Genomic DNA, 14,681 nt, shown 5'->3' on the forward strand with positions numbered 1-14,681 from the left:
GGTGGGATGGGGAGCTCGGCCAGAGGCAGCAGTTTGTGCCGGCTGCTGCCGGGACCCCTCCCTGGCTCTGCCGGCTCAGCCCAAGCTCCGGCCGCTCCTGTCCGGACCCAGCGCCCTCCCCAGAGCCGCTGCCGGCGGCCGGGCACGGCCACTCTGCCAGGCCCCCGTGACACCCGGCTTGGGTGGCACCAACCCAGCCGAGTGGGGTTTCTGCTGCAGGACAACTCCTCCAACACAGAGTGACCTGTCCAGCTCCTCTGCGCTCCCCTGCCCCACGGCACGGCCCCACAGCTGGGCTGGCACTGCAGGGGCGGCCCCCAGGCTCCGGGAGCCGCAGCTGCCCACAGGGAGGGGAGAGGAGTCCAGGCTGGTCGCTCCTCATCCTTGTCGGCAGCTGAGGAGCTTTGATGAAGCCGCGCGCGTGCTTTGGTTGGATTTGCCCAAATCGCAGCTGCTCATTACGGCTAATTAACACCACAGCCCCTTCCCATCCCGCGGGCAGCAAGAGCCGCCCTGCACTGGCAGGACTCGGCACGGCCCAGTATGGCCCAGTACGGCCCAGAACAGCCCAGAACAGTGCACTGGGTCCGGTGTGCCCAGCTGTGCTGCCCTGACAGGAGCTGAGACCTCTCCTGGCTGTCCCTGCAGAAGAAGGGGCCATGCCCCCATCGGCCGAGCCCATCTGTCCGGTCACTGGCCACCGTGTCCATCCATGCCTGGTGCCGCTGCAGCCCTGGGGCTCTCTGGACTTCCAGGGTGGGTCCCAGGGCCTCAGGGAAGCTGCAGAGAGGTTCTGCTGGCCCCCACCCTGCTGGAGGATGAGCAGGTCAGCGCCTCGGCAGCAGGAAGTTCTGTGGTGCCGGCGCCGAGCCCTCTGGTGTCGCCAAACATTCATCTCTGTTTGCCAAAGGATTAAGGCTCCTCAGCCTTAATCCACCTCAGCCAACGCCTGGGCAGCCCTCAGAAGCTTGTGCCGGTTTCTGGGACACAGCTGCCTCTCCGTGGGCCACAGGAGCAGGGATGGGTTGGGTGGCAGCCACCGCTCCACCAGGGAGGATGCAGCCCCTGCCCCTCTCACCGGCCCTGTTCAGACATCGCCCCACGAGCCCAGGGCATTGTGCCAGCCAGCGCCTCTCTTGGTTCTCTGGGTGATCCTGCCCAGGTTCCTCTGCCCTTCTGGACCACCAGCTTGGCCCTGCCCAAGCAGCAGGCACAGGGGACCACCCTGCCCAGGCGTTTGGCAGGGCCATTCCAATGGGAATGCCCTTCCACCTGGGCTGCACCACCAGGACTGCCTGCACCCACAGCAGGCACCAGGGCTTTGTGCCCGCTGGCCCGTGGAGCGCCGCATCGTGGGCTCAGCCCCGTGCCTGGATACCGGCACCTGTCCAGACAACACACTCCCACACACCATAAACATCTTGCCCAAGTGCCGCATCCCTCCCGCAGCACCTCGCCCTGCAGGGTGGTGGGGAGGAGGCTGTGGCACGACCCCCCTGCCCCGGTGGCCCCAAAGGCCTCTTTGCCCTGTGTGGTACCAGCTGCCCAGGTACCTGTGGCACCGGGGAGAGAGCTCAGGGTGCCCAGGGGGGAGCAGGCGCTGGCTGCAGGGTCTGGAGAGAGGGTGTGGAGCCGGTGACGGAAGCAGGGCAGGGGTGTTTGGGTGACTCAAGCAGCAACGGGATGGTTTGGGCATGTTTTGGGCAATTCAGGCTTCATGCACATCCAGGGGCGTGGGCAAGACTGGGGGGAGCAGCCAAGGGTCCCCCTCTCTACCCCAGCTGCCGTGGTGCCAGGGTCAGCCCTGCACCTGCAGCCCGGGGTCCGACCACTGCAGAGAGGCACCGGGGCCCCGCTGGATGTGGGGAGGGCTTGGGGGGTGATGGAGAGAAGGATGAGGAGCTGCTGGGGACGAAGGCAGTGCTGACCCCGGGCGGGAAGGTCTCTGCCCTTCGCCCTCACCTCCTCTGCGGAGGGCACAGCCCACGGGGACAGGGCCACCTCCTGCAGCGCAGCCACTTGGGGACCAGGGAACCCCTCCTTGGAGGGACCCCAGCTCCCGGAGGGAGCCGTGGGGAGGGCTGGCCCGCGAGTTTCTGCAAGGGCTGGGCCGTTGTGTCATCCCCAGGGGCGGGGAAGGGCCAGGTTTTAAAGGTGCGCTGGTCGCGGGCAGGAAGCAGCGGAGAGCTCCGGGCACCTGCCAGGAGTTCAGGGCAGCCCGTTGTGCGAGCGCCGTGCGCAGGTAGGAGAGCTCGGGCGGAGCGGAGCTGGCCGGGCACTCCGGCCGTGCCGGGAGCTGCAGGCGGCAGGAGCGCACTCGCCATCCCCGGTATGGCAGGAATGCGGCAGCGCTCCCGGTGCCGGGGTGGGACCGCGGGCGTAGGGCGGCAGCCGCTCGGGGCTGGGGCACCCCGGCCGTGCTGGGGCGGTCGGAGGATGGCGGTCCCTGAGCCCGGCACGTCCCAGGAGCAGGACAGGAAGGCTGTTCTGGGAGCAGGATGGCTCCCGGGAAGAGCCGGTGCTGCCTCGAGGCTCCGATGGCACGGACGGGCTCGGCTGAGGAAGGGGCGGGCGGTGGGACACGGCAGGCGGAGGACTGGCAGCACCGTCCCACAGCACCCGCTGAGGTGGGTCCAAGGTGCGGTGGGGTTGTCCCCATGGACAGGGTGCGAATCCATCTGCAGCCCCCTTCGGGCACCGGGCAGGACCCCGGCACTGCGGCCCCTGGGGCGGCCGGGCAGGCAGCACTGCCTGGGAAGGGGTGCTGAGCTGCCCGCTCAGAGCAGGGCCCCCCAAAGCTCGCCCCAGCTGCTCTCCCTGTTCCCGTCACCCTCCGTCACTGCCCCAGAAAACTTCCCTACTGCTCTCCCTCCCCAGAACAGCGCCGGCCTCAGCCTGTCCCACGAGACACCACCCTGCAGACGTTCCCCGGCCCCGCCAAGCTCCCACCCCCAGCCCCAGCCTCTCCCAGCACTCTGCAGTCCCTGCCCCAGCAGACACACGACTCCTCCGCCACCCTCTCCCGACACCGTGTCCCGCACTCTGCCAGTAAAACCAGTCCCTTCTCCCGGGCGCTCCCTGGGGCCCCCGGCAGCCGCTCCCTCCGCAGCCGGTGCCGCTCTCCGGGTGCTCCCTGCGGGTGCGGATTGTCCCGCGGGCCGTGGGGCAGCGGCGCCGCCGAGTGTGAGAGGAATGGCCCCGTGCGGGGGATCCCGTGGGCTCCCGTGGCTGTGCCGGGGTGACCGTGGCTGTGCCGGGGCGACCGTGGCTGTGCCGGGGTGACCGTGGCTGTGCCGGGGCGACCGTGGCTGTGCCGGGGTTCCCGTGGGTGGCCGTGGCTGTGCGGGGCCGTGGCTGTGCCAGGGTGACCGTGGGTAGCCGTGGCTGTGCCGGGGCTCCCGTGGGTAGCCGTGGCTGTGCCGGGGCTCCCGTGGCTGTGCCGGGGATCCCGTGGGTGGCCGTGGCTGTGCCGGGGTGACCGTGGCTGTGCCGGGGATCCCGTGGGTGGCCGTGGCTGTGCCGGGGATCCCGTGGGTGGCCGTGGCTGTGCCGGGGATCCCGTGGGTAGCCGTGGCTATGCCGGGGATCCCGTGGGTGGCCGTGGCTGTGCAGGCCCGTGGCTGTGCCAGGGTGACCGTGGGTGGCCGTGGCTGTGCCGGGGTGACCGTGGCTGTGCTGGGGATCCCGTGGGTGGCCGTGGCTGTGCGGGGATCCCGTGGGTAGCCGTGGCTATGCCGGGGATCCCGTGGGTGGCCGTGGCTGTGCAGGCCCGTGGCTCACACCGCTGCCAGCGCCTTCCCTGACGCAGCCGGGAGCGAAAGCCGCGGAGCAGCGGCTGCGGCTGCCAGGGAGCGCTGCCCGCGTCGGGGAGAGACCGTGGCCCCGGGGAGGGTGGCAGGTGCCAACACCTCTGCCAGGAATCTCCCTGCCTTCGTCGGCAAAGTCGGTTACTCAAAGTTTCCGATGGGGCTGACGCCTTCCGAGGAAAGGGAGTGGAGCCCTTTCCCTGCTGCACGCCCACCTCCTACCCCCGCCCGGGGCGGGGAGGGGGGCAACACCTCGACCCTTTGAGTCCTCAGCCGCCCAGGCTTTCAAACTTCCACATTTATGGGCCGGATTCCATCTGATTCCGGTGCCGGAGGCCAGTTCGGTTCTGGGAACGTGTGGGGACCTGCCTGGGGCTGTTCGGACACGGGAACCACACCGGAGCTGGTGTCCGCGGCCGTCTCGGCTCTGAGACATGCAGGGACCTGCCTGGGGCTCTCCAGACACCGGAGCCACACCGGAGCCACACCGGAGCCGCCACCGCTGCCGTGGCCCCGTCACGGCCGGGCTGAGCCCAGCTCCTCCCGAGGGCAGCACGGCCGGTGCCTCCAGCCCGGCATCTCTGCCAGGAACGGGCTGCGGGGCCGGCAGCGGCTTTCCCGGCCGCAGGAGCGGGCGGACAGAGCTGCTGGCAGGTGCCGCCAGCCCCGCAGGTGTTTTGCATGTGCAAGGCACAGGATGCACGCGTGGGCAGCAGCTGCGGGCCCGTGGGACACAGGAGGCAGCGGAGCCCCTCGCTGCCGGCCCACAGCGCAGGACGGAGCAGCCGTCCCGGCTCTCAGGCAGCAGCTGGACCCTCCTTCCCCCAGGCAGGGACCCCCGAGTCCCCCTCCCCTCTCCCAGTCCTTCCCGGGGGCGGGCGCAGCCCCGGGGCCTCCCGCCCGTCCGCAGCTCCTGGCACGGGAGCCGGGCGCGATCCTGATCCTGCAAACACAAACAGCTCTGCCTGGGCAGATCCGAGCCGCGCTGACATCACCGGGTGGAGGGAGCCGGCTCCTGCCGGGACCTTTCCCCGGGCCGGGCAGCGAGCCCGGGGCACGGCTGGGACAGGGGAGCAAGCGAAAGGAAAAGCTGCTGCCGTGGCCGGGGGGCACGGAACGAGCTGGAGGGACACGAGCGGACGAAGCCCCGCTGGAGAGGCGGCTCCTGGGGTGGGCAGGGCCCGGGCACAGCACCCACCGGCACCGTCAGGCTGCTTTTCGCTGCCAGCGCCTGTTTGCACGCGTGGAGCCGGGGAGGAGCCGGGTCTGTGAGCTCTGGGCAATGAGACACAGCCGCTCCGCACTGTCCCCCCTCGATGTGACCCCTGCGGGAGGCTCGGTGTGGCACCGGCTCTCCCTGGGGCTCTGCGTGCTGGATACCTGGAGGCAGCCGAGCCCAGAGATCCCGGTGGGCAGCACCGTGTCCCCCCTACCCGGCTGCAGGAGCTTGGGCTGGGGCATCTCCTGGGTCCTCTTGGCGCTTGGCCCGTGCCTCGCTCGCCCCTGAGGGCCAGTGCAAGCCCTGACAGACCCCGCTCGCCCCGGGGCTGGCGCTCTGCCCTCGGGAATGGAGCTCACGAGGGAACGAGCCACCGGAGCTGCCCCTCGCTGCTGAAGCCCCCCGCTGCAGGAGGAGCTGCAGCGCTGCAGGAGATGCTGCAGCGTTGCAGGAGATGCTGCAGCGCTGCAGGAGGTGCTGCAGCGTTGCAGGACGTGCTGCAGCGCTGCAGGAGCGGGGCGCTGGCACAGGCGCTGCGGCGGCTGCGGGCAGGGAGGTTCCGCTGCCCGGGGGCTCTGGGTGACCGCAGCTCCCGGTGCTCGATCGTGAGCACCCTCCAGCCTCCCGCTGCTCACGGCCCGGTGCCGCGGCTGTGGCGGGTCCCACTTATCGCGATCCAGTTTTTAGAGTTATTAGGAATGCCTCTGCCCGAATCGAGGTGCAAACCAGACCACATGCCAAAGTCAATAGTGTGAGTTTTATTTGTCAGTAAACATGCGAGAGAGAGAGGGAGAAAGAAATAGAAAATAGGTGGGTGGACAGAAAGAGAGTGACAGAGACGAGAATAAAGAAAATATCACCATTCGTGGATCCCAACCATTGATCCCCTCTCCAGCTGATCTTCCTGGTGGTGAAGGTCCCCCCGGAAAGCAGAATCCCATGGGTTTGTAAACGCTCAGGCCAGGGAGGAAATCCCCCCTGGGATTGCCGTGGTCTCTTAAACAGACTCTGGATTTGTCACGTGCAGCCCTGTGGTGCGTCAGGAATGACTCTGGGGGTCTCTGATGGGTGAAGGCACCTCCTCAGCTGCCCCTCACATAAATGTCCCGTGGATGTGGCCTTCCCAGGGCTCCCACAGCCAGTTTGTGTAAGGGAAGAGCGGTTCACTGCCCCTGAGCGGAGATTACAACACACCGAAACTTCCTCCACCCACCTCGGCTGAGGGGGAAATCTGTGCAAAGCTGCTCCCAGCAAATGGGTCTGTGGGCTATGGCCAAAGCAAGCCAGAGATGATTCTCAGCACGGCTGCTGGGTTTGGCCTGCATACTTTTCCTTGTTTACTTGTTTACTTCTCCCCTGAAGAATGGGTTTCCCTTTATCTAATCTCAGAAGCTTGAGTTTCAGTCCAAAGTTCCATTCCTTAGGGAGGGGTGGGCTTCAATGGGAAAAACTTTATGTCAGTGTTTGAGGCATTAACTATTTCAGTCTCTGACACAAGTGCATCCTGCAGCTTTGCCAGCAGGAGGGCAGGTGTGGATCGGGTGCAATCTCACCCTGAGGTAGCCCTGGCTCTTTTCCTGGTGGCCACTGCTCACTGGGATGGAGGCTCTGCCGTCCTTGGGCAGGGTGAGAAGGGGGACGGTGGAAGGACAGGGGGGCTCGTGCAGCAGCCCTGTGGGAGCCCTGCATGCCAGCAACCCGAGAATCACACAATCATGGAATGGTTTGGCTGGAAAGGGACCCTAAAGCCCATCCAGTCCCACCCTGTGCCATGGGCAGGGACACCTTCCATGGGACCAGGCTGCTCCCAGCCCCAGTGTCCAACCTGGCCTGGAACACTTCCAGGGATCCAGGGACAGCCCCAGCTGCTCTGGGCACCTGTGCCAGGGCCTGCCCACCCTGCCAGGGAACAATTCCTGCCCAAAATCCCATCCAGCCCTGCCCTCTGCCACTGGGAGCCATTCCCTGTGTCCTGTCCCTCCAGCCCTTGTCCCCTGTCCCTCTGCAGCTCTCCTGGAGCCCCTTCAGGCCCTGCAAGGGCTCTGAGCTCTCCCCAGAGCTTCTCCTCTCCAGGTGAGCACCCCCTGCTCTCCCAGCCTGGCTCCAGAGGGGCTCCAGCCCTGGAGCAGCTCCGTGGCCTCCTCTGGGCTCTCTCCAGCAGCTCCAGCTCCTTGTGCTGCTGTTCCCCAGGGCTGGGGCAGCTCTGCAGGTGGGGTCTCAGCTGGGCACAGGGGCAGGATCCCCCTCCCCTGCTGCCCACCCTGGGGGATCAGCCCAGGGCACGGGGGGTTTGGGAGCTCCTGTGCACTTGGACAGGGCACGTGGAGCTTCTCATCCACTGACTCCTTGAGTTTGGCCGGATCCCTCAGGATGCCACATCAGGTTTGGACATGCTCAGCCTTTGGCTGTCGCTTCCTCCTGCCTGAGAATATTTATGTTTCTGATTTCCCCGTGTTTAACATGCAAAGCACGAAGAAGTTGATTTCTCCCTGAGCTTTCCCTCTCTGTCCTCTCTCTCCAGAGTCCTGAGCGCTGTGGAAGGTGTGCAGCAGGAGGATGGACAGCAAGCCGGCAGTGAATGGCCACGCTGTCCCCAGCTCTCCCGGGGAAGACGTGTCAGGGACAAACCGCTTGTGCCAGGACACGATGCCGTGCAAACAGCAAAAAGCAGCTGGCAGGGACGTGGCGGGTCTGGAGGCTCCCAGGGAGCCCCCGGAGACAGCTGGCAGCATTGCAGGCGTCTACGTAGAGGCTTCAAAGAGGATAATGAGCTTTTATGAGGCCACCAGAGAGCATCTGCTGAGCCTGGATTCGGCCCTCTGCCTCCTTGAGGCCCAGGCAGCCACGGGCTCCATCTCCGACCCGCTGAGGAGCCGCCGTGTCCCCGTGGCAGAAGCCGTGCGGACGGGGCTGGTGGGGCTGGAGCTGAAGGAGAGGCTGCTCTCGGCAGACAGAGCTGCCACTGGCTTTGTGGACCCCTACACAGAAGAGAAAATCTCCCTCTACCAGGCCATCCAGAAGGAGCTGGTGGGGAGGGAGCAGGGCATTCGCCTGCTCCAGGCCCAGATGGCAACTGGAGGCGTCATCGACCCGGCCAGCGGCGGCCGGCTGCCGGCAGATGTGGCTTGTGAGAGGGGATATCTGGATGAAGAGATGAGCCAGCTCGGCTCTGACCCCAGCCACGAGGACAGCAAAGTGTTCCTTGACCCCAGCACTATGGAGAAGGTCACTTACTCAGAGCTGAGGAAGAGGTGTGTTGTGGATCCAGCCTCGGGCTTCCTCCTCTTGCCGCTGCAGATCACATTCCCAGGGCTGGGAGGGAGGGTGAGCAGCAGAGACCTGATGGACTCCGGCATCATCAGCTCCGATGTGTTCCGAGGCCTGGAGGAGGGAAGAGTCTCTGCCCAGGAGGTGGCAGAGAATGACATTGTTCAGCACTTCCTGCGCGGGACGAGGAGCGTGGCTGGTGTTGTGCTGCCCTCCGGGGAGCAGAAAAGCCTTTACCAGGCACTGAGGGAGCATCTCCTCGTGCCTGGGGCTGCTCTCATGCTCCTGCAAGTCCAGGCCTCCACCGGTGGCCTGACAGACCCCCTGAAGAACAAAAGCTACTCAGTGGATGAGGCTGTCAGGGTCGGTCTCATCGGCCCAGAGCTTTATGAGAAACTGTCTTCAGCTGAGAAATCCATCACTGGATACAGGGACCCCTCCACCGGAGAAATGCTCTCCCTGTTCCAAGCCATCAGGAAGGGCTTTGTTCCCAGGGATCATGGCCTTTGCCTTCTGGAGGCTCAGGTGGCCACGGGGGGTGTCATCGCTCCAGGCAGGCACCTCCGTGTCCCCATGGAGACAGCCTGCAAGTGGGGGTACCTGGACGAGGCCACCGGGCAGCTCCTCTCCAGCCCTCCTGACGACCTGAGGGGGTTCTTCCACCCTGGCTCCAAGGAGAAGCTGAGCTACGCGGAGCTGCTCCAGCGCTGCGTCACCGACCCCAGCACAGGGCTCCTGCTGCTGCCGCTCGGCGGGGACGGCAGTGAAGGACCCCAGGGAACACTCGGCTTCCTTGACCACAGGACCCAGACAGCTCTGGAAAACACACAGGTACCCATCGCTGCTGGGAAATTCAAGGGCAAGTCGGTGTCTCTCTGGAAACTTCTCTTCTCTGACTACATCCAGGGCGAGCAAAGAGCTTTGCTCGCTCAGCAGCTCCTGGCAGGAACGCTCTCCCTGCAAGGACTGGGAGAGGCCATCAGAGCCGCCGTTGAGGAAAAGGCTGCCACTGCCAATGTCACCTTCACGGGCCTGAGGGAGCAGGTGACGGCTGACCAGCTCCTGAGCTCCGAGATTATCAACAAAGACTTGTTTAAAAAGCTCAAGGAGGGAGAAACATCGGCCAAAGAAGTCACCAGCATGGACACTGTCAGGAAGTACCTGCAGGGCACGGGAAGCATCGGTGGGCTGCTGCTCCCTGACTCCCAGGAGAAGATCAGCATCTACCAGGCAAAGCGGAAGGGACTTCTGAGGCCAGGAACGTCTCTGATCCTCCTGGAGGCACAGGCTGCCACGGGGTTTGTCATTGACCCCGCTGCCAACAAGAGGTATTCCGTGGATGAGGCTTTACGAGCCAACATCATTGGCCCAGACGTTTACGACAAGCTGCTGGCTGCAGAGAAATCTGTCACCGGCTACAGAGATCCGTACACAGGTGACAAAATCTCCCTGTTCCAGGCCATGCAGAAGGAGCTGATCGTCAGGGACCACGGCATCCGCCTGCTGGAGGCCCAGATCGCCACGGGCGGCATCATCGACCCCGTGCACAGCCACCGCATCCCCGTGGAGGTGGCCTACAAGCGCGGCTACTTCGACAAGAAGATGAATTTGATCCTCTCCGACCCCAGTGATGACACCAAGGGCTTCTTCGACCCCAACACCCACGAGAACCTGACGTACCTGCAGCTGAAGGAGAAATGCATCACGGAGCCCTCCACCGGGCTCTGCCTGCTCCCTCTGAACAGCAGGAAGCGGCAGTTCATCGATGAGGCCACCAGGCAGGTGTTCAGGAGCTCCTGGCTGCCCGTCAGGTTTGGGCGCTTGCGGGGGGAGAAGGTCTCCGTGTGGGACCTGCTGAACTCCGAGTACTTCAGCGAGGGGAGGCGCCGGGAGATTTTCAACCACTTCCAGCTGAAGAAGCTCAGCCTGGAGCAAATCCGACTCATGCTGGAGGAGGAAATGAAGAAATGGGCCCCCATCAAGTTCCCAGCCATGAGAGGCAATGTCAGCGCTTATCACCTGATGGAAACCGGCGTCATCGACAGGGCCCTGTTGGAGCAGGTGCTGGAGGGGTCCGTCACCCCAGAACAAGTCCTGCGCATGGACTCCGTCAGGAAGTACCTCTACGGCTCGGGCAGCATTGGCGGGATTGTGCTCCAGCCATCCAACCAGAGAATGAGCATTTATGAGGCCATGAAGCAGAACATCGTGGTGCCAGGAGTAGCCCTGCCCCTGCTGGAGGCCCAGGCTGCCACAGGCTTCATTATTGACCCTGTGAACAACCAGAAGCTCCGCGTGGATGAGGCCGTCAGGGAGGGAGTCATCGGGCCAGACGTCCACGAGAAGCTGCAGCACGCGGAAGGGGCCGTGACGGGCTACAAGGACCCTTTCACGGGCAAGAAGATCCCCCTTTTCCAGGCGATGAAGAAGGGCCTGATCGCGGACAAGCAGGCCATGCAGCTCATGGAGGTGCAGATGGCCACAGGAGGCATCATCGACCCGGCGTGTGGCCACTACATCCCCCTCGAGTCGGCCCAGCAGCGAGGCTGCCTGGATGAGGACACAAGCAAGGCCCTTTCCAAGCCCAGCGATGACCACAGAGTCTTCTGCCTCCCGGACAGCAAAGAGAGCGTGACCTACGCTGAGCTCATCCAGCACTGCCAGAAGGACGATGTCTCCGGCTTCCACTTGCTGCCTCTGGCACAGACAGCTGCTCCTGCCTACAGCGACGAGCAAATCCAACGGATTTTCAAGGAAACCATGGTGAAGGAGAAAGGAGTCTCCCTCTGGGAGCTCATGCACTCAGGGTACTTCACCCAGGAGCAGAGGAGAGACTTCATGGAGAGGTTCCGGTCAGAGGAGCTGTCCCTGGAGCAGCTGGTTGCTCTTGTGCTCAGGCTGGTGGGGGAGATGGAGATGAAAGCCAGGACCCAGATCTCCCTGGAAGGCCTGAGGGGCAGTGTCCCCGTGGTCTGGCTACTGGACACCGGCATCATTTCTCAGAAGACGTTTGAAGAACTGGCTCAGGGCGTAAGAACTCCTGAAGAAGTGGCTGCAATGGAGAGTGTAAAGAGGTACTTGAAGGGCACAGGCAGCATTGCTGGGGTCTTCATAGAGGAATCCAAACAAAAAATGAGCTTCTATGATGCCATGAAAAACAATCTCCTCCTCCCTGGGGCTGCTCTGAGGCTGCTGGAGGCTCAGGCAGCCACAGGATACCTGACTGACCCTGCAACAAAGCGGAGGCTCAGCGTGAGGGACGCCGTGAGAGCGGCTGTGGTTGGAGAAGAGCTTACAGAAAAACTCCTTCTGGCCGAGAGGGCGGTGACGGGCTACACAGACCCCTACACCGGGAGCTCCATCTCCCTGTGCCAAGCGCTCAGGAAAGAGCTCATCCCCCTGGCAGAGGCTGTGCCCCTGCTGGAGGCCCAGCTGGCCACGGGAGGGGTCATTGATCCCATCCACCACCTCCACCTGCCGCTCCAGGCTGCCTGCAGCCATGGCTTCTATGACGAGGACCTCAACCAAACCCTGTCTCAGCTGGATGACAGCACCAAAGTCTTTTTTGACCCAAACACCAAGGAGAACGTGACCTACCAGCAGCTGAAGGACCGGTGCATTCGTGAGGCTGAGTCGGGTCTGTGGCTCCTCCCCCTGTCAGAAAACGCAATGTTCTGTGTGGATGAGCAGACCATGAAGGTGCTGAAATCTGTCACCGTTTGTGTCAACGTGGGGCGGTTCAAAGGACAGACCGTGTCTGTCTGGGACCTCCTCAACTCCGAATACTTCTCTGACAGCAAGAGAAGAGAGCTGGTGCAGAAGTACAAAGATGAGAAGGCTGAAGTGCTACAGGAAATCACAACAATTATCACCACGATCATCCAAGAGACTGAGGCACAAGGCAAGAAGTTTGCATTCAAAGGCCTGCGGAAAAGAGTCTCCGCCAGTGACCTCTTCCAGTCCCAGCTGATTGACAAAAAAACCCTCGATGAGCTCAACCAGGGGAAGAAAACAGTCAAAGAAGTCACTGAAATGGAGTCTGTCCGCAGGTACCTGGAGGGCAGCAATTTCATAGCAGGGGTCCTTATCCAGCCAAGCAATGAGAAGATGAGCATCTACCAGGCCATGTGGAAGGGCATCCTGAGGCCAGGGACCGCCCTGGTGCTGCTGGAGGCACAGGCGGCCACCGGATACATCATCGACCCTGAGAAAAACAAGAAGTTCTCAGTGGAAGAAGCGTTAGAGGTGGGTCTGATTGGAGGGGAGATTTTTGAAAAGCTGCTCTCTGCGGAGAGAGCCGTGACAGGCTACACTGACCCCTACACCAAAGCCCCCATGTCCCTGTTTGAAGCCATGAACCAAGGGCTGATTGTGAAGAGCCACGGCATCCGCCTGCTGGAGGCGCAGATCGCCACCGGCGGCATCATCGACCCCGTGCACAGCCACCGCCTCCCCGTGGAGGTGGCCTACAAACGCGGCTACTTCAACCAGGAGATGAACCAGATCCTCTCCGACCCCAGTGATGACACCAAGGGCTTCTTCGACCCCAACACCCACGAGAACCTGACATATATGCAGCTCCTGGAGAGGTGTGTCCAAGACCCAGAGACTGGGTTGTACATGCTGCAAGTTGTAAAGGAGGGAGGAAAGTACTTCTACATTGATGAGTCCACGAAACAGGCTTTGCGCTCAAAGCCCCTTCAGGTGAAAGTTGGAAAGTTTAAGGACCAAACCGTTTCTGTCTGGGAAGTCCTCTGCTCTCACTACATCTCCGAGCAGAAAAGGAAAGAGCTGGTGATGCAGTACAAAAGCAAAACCCTAATGCTGGAAGACCTGATATCCCTCATCTTGAAAATCATCGAGGACACCGAGCGAAGAGGAGAAGCCCTCAGGGTCAAAGGACTGCGGGGGGAGGTGTCGGTATCAGAATTGTTCAACTCTGAGATAATTGACAAGAAAACTCTGGATCAGCTGCAGGATGGGAGTCTCACGCTTGCCGGCCTCACAAAGCGGGAGACCATCCAGAGGTACCTGGACGGCACTGGGTGCATAGCTGGGGTTCTCCTCCCACTGAGGAAAGAGATGATGAGCATCTACCAGGCGCTGAAGAAAGGCCTCCTCACAGAGCAATGTGCACTGGGGCTGCTGGAGGCACAGGCGGCCACCGGCTTCCTCCTGGACCCCCGGAACAACCAGAAGCTCTCAGTGGACGAGGCCATCTCGTCCGGGCTGGTGGGCAGCGAGCTGCGTGAGCAGCTGCTGTCGGCAGAGAAAGCCGTGACGGGATACACAGATCCTCAAACAGGAAGTAAAATATCTCTCTTCCAGGCTGTAAGACAGAAGATAATAGTCAGAGATCACGGCATCCGCCTGCTCGAGGCCCAGCTTGCCACTGGTGGCATCATCGACCCCAGGCATGGCCACCGCCTGCCCGTGGAGGTGGCCTACAAGCGTGGACACCTGGACGAGGACATGTTCCTCCTGCTCTCAGATCCAGATCACGGCAGCAAAGGCTTTATAGATCCAAACACTCACGAGAAGATCAGTTACAGCCAGCTCCTGCAGAGGTGTGCCAAGGACAGGGAGAGCGGCTGGTACCTGCTGCAGGTCCTGGAAAAGGAGGGCGACTACTTCTACATTGATGAGCAAACCAAAAACGCCCTGCTGTGTACCAAGGTCCAGGTGCCCGTGGGAAAATACAAGGGACAGGTGTTATCGCTGTGGGAACTTCTCTGCTCCGAGTACATCACTGAGGAGAAAAGAAAAGAGCTGGTGAAAAAATACAAAGCGGAATCCCAACACATCGTGCAAGGAATCATTGAGACAATACTGAAGATCATTAGAGAAAAAGAAGAGGACAGAAGTGATGTGTGGTTCAAGGGAATCCGACAGCAAATTACAGCATCAGAACTGCTCAGTGCAAAAATAATCACAGAGGAAACAATAGAAAAACTCCAGAAAGGAAAAGAGACGGCACAAGAAATAGCACAAACAGAGAGTGTGAGGAGGTACCTTGAGGGAACTGGGAGCATCGCCGGCGTGCTGGTGCCCTGCAAGGCCGAGCCCGGCAAGGTGGAGAAGATGAGCATCTACCAGGCCATGTGGAAGGGCATCCTGAGGCAGGGCACGGCGCTGGTGCTGCTGGAGGCACAGGCGGCCACCGGTTTCGTCATCGACCCAGTCAAGAACCAGAAGCTGTCGGTGGACGAGGCCGTGTCCTCGGGGCTGGTGGGCAGCGAGCTGAAAAACAAACTACTCAGTGCCGAGAGAGCAGTGACGGGCTACACCCACCCCTACACGGGACAAAAGATGTCCCTGTTCCAGGCCATGAAGCAGGAGCTGATCGTCAGGGACCACGGCATCCGCCTGCTGGAGGCCCAGATCGCCAC

At 62.5% G+C, this 14,681-nt stretch overlaps 1 protein-coding gene across 1 annotated transcript in view; it reads left to right on the forward strand.

Moving 5' to 3' along the window:
* The first annotated feature begins 7,244 nt into the window (after positions 1-7,244).
* Positions 7,245-14,681, forward strand: part of LOC107199180 (epiplakin) — an 8,637-nt gene continuing 1,200 nt past the window's right edge. Inside the window, exon 1 of the mRNA XM_033511696.1 lies at positions 7,245-14,681. Coding sequence (XP_033367587.1) covers positions 7,582-14,681 — 7,100 coding nt within the window. The 5' untranslated portion in view covers positions 7,245-7,581.

Source organism: Parus major, unplaced genomic scaffold, assembly GCF_001522545.3.
Source record: "Parus major isolate Abel unplaced genomic scaffold, Parus_major1.1 Scaffold480, whole genome shotgun sequence".
Lineage (NCBI taxonomy): Eukaryota > Metazoa > Chordata > Aves > Passeriformes > Paridae > Parus > Parus major.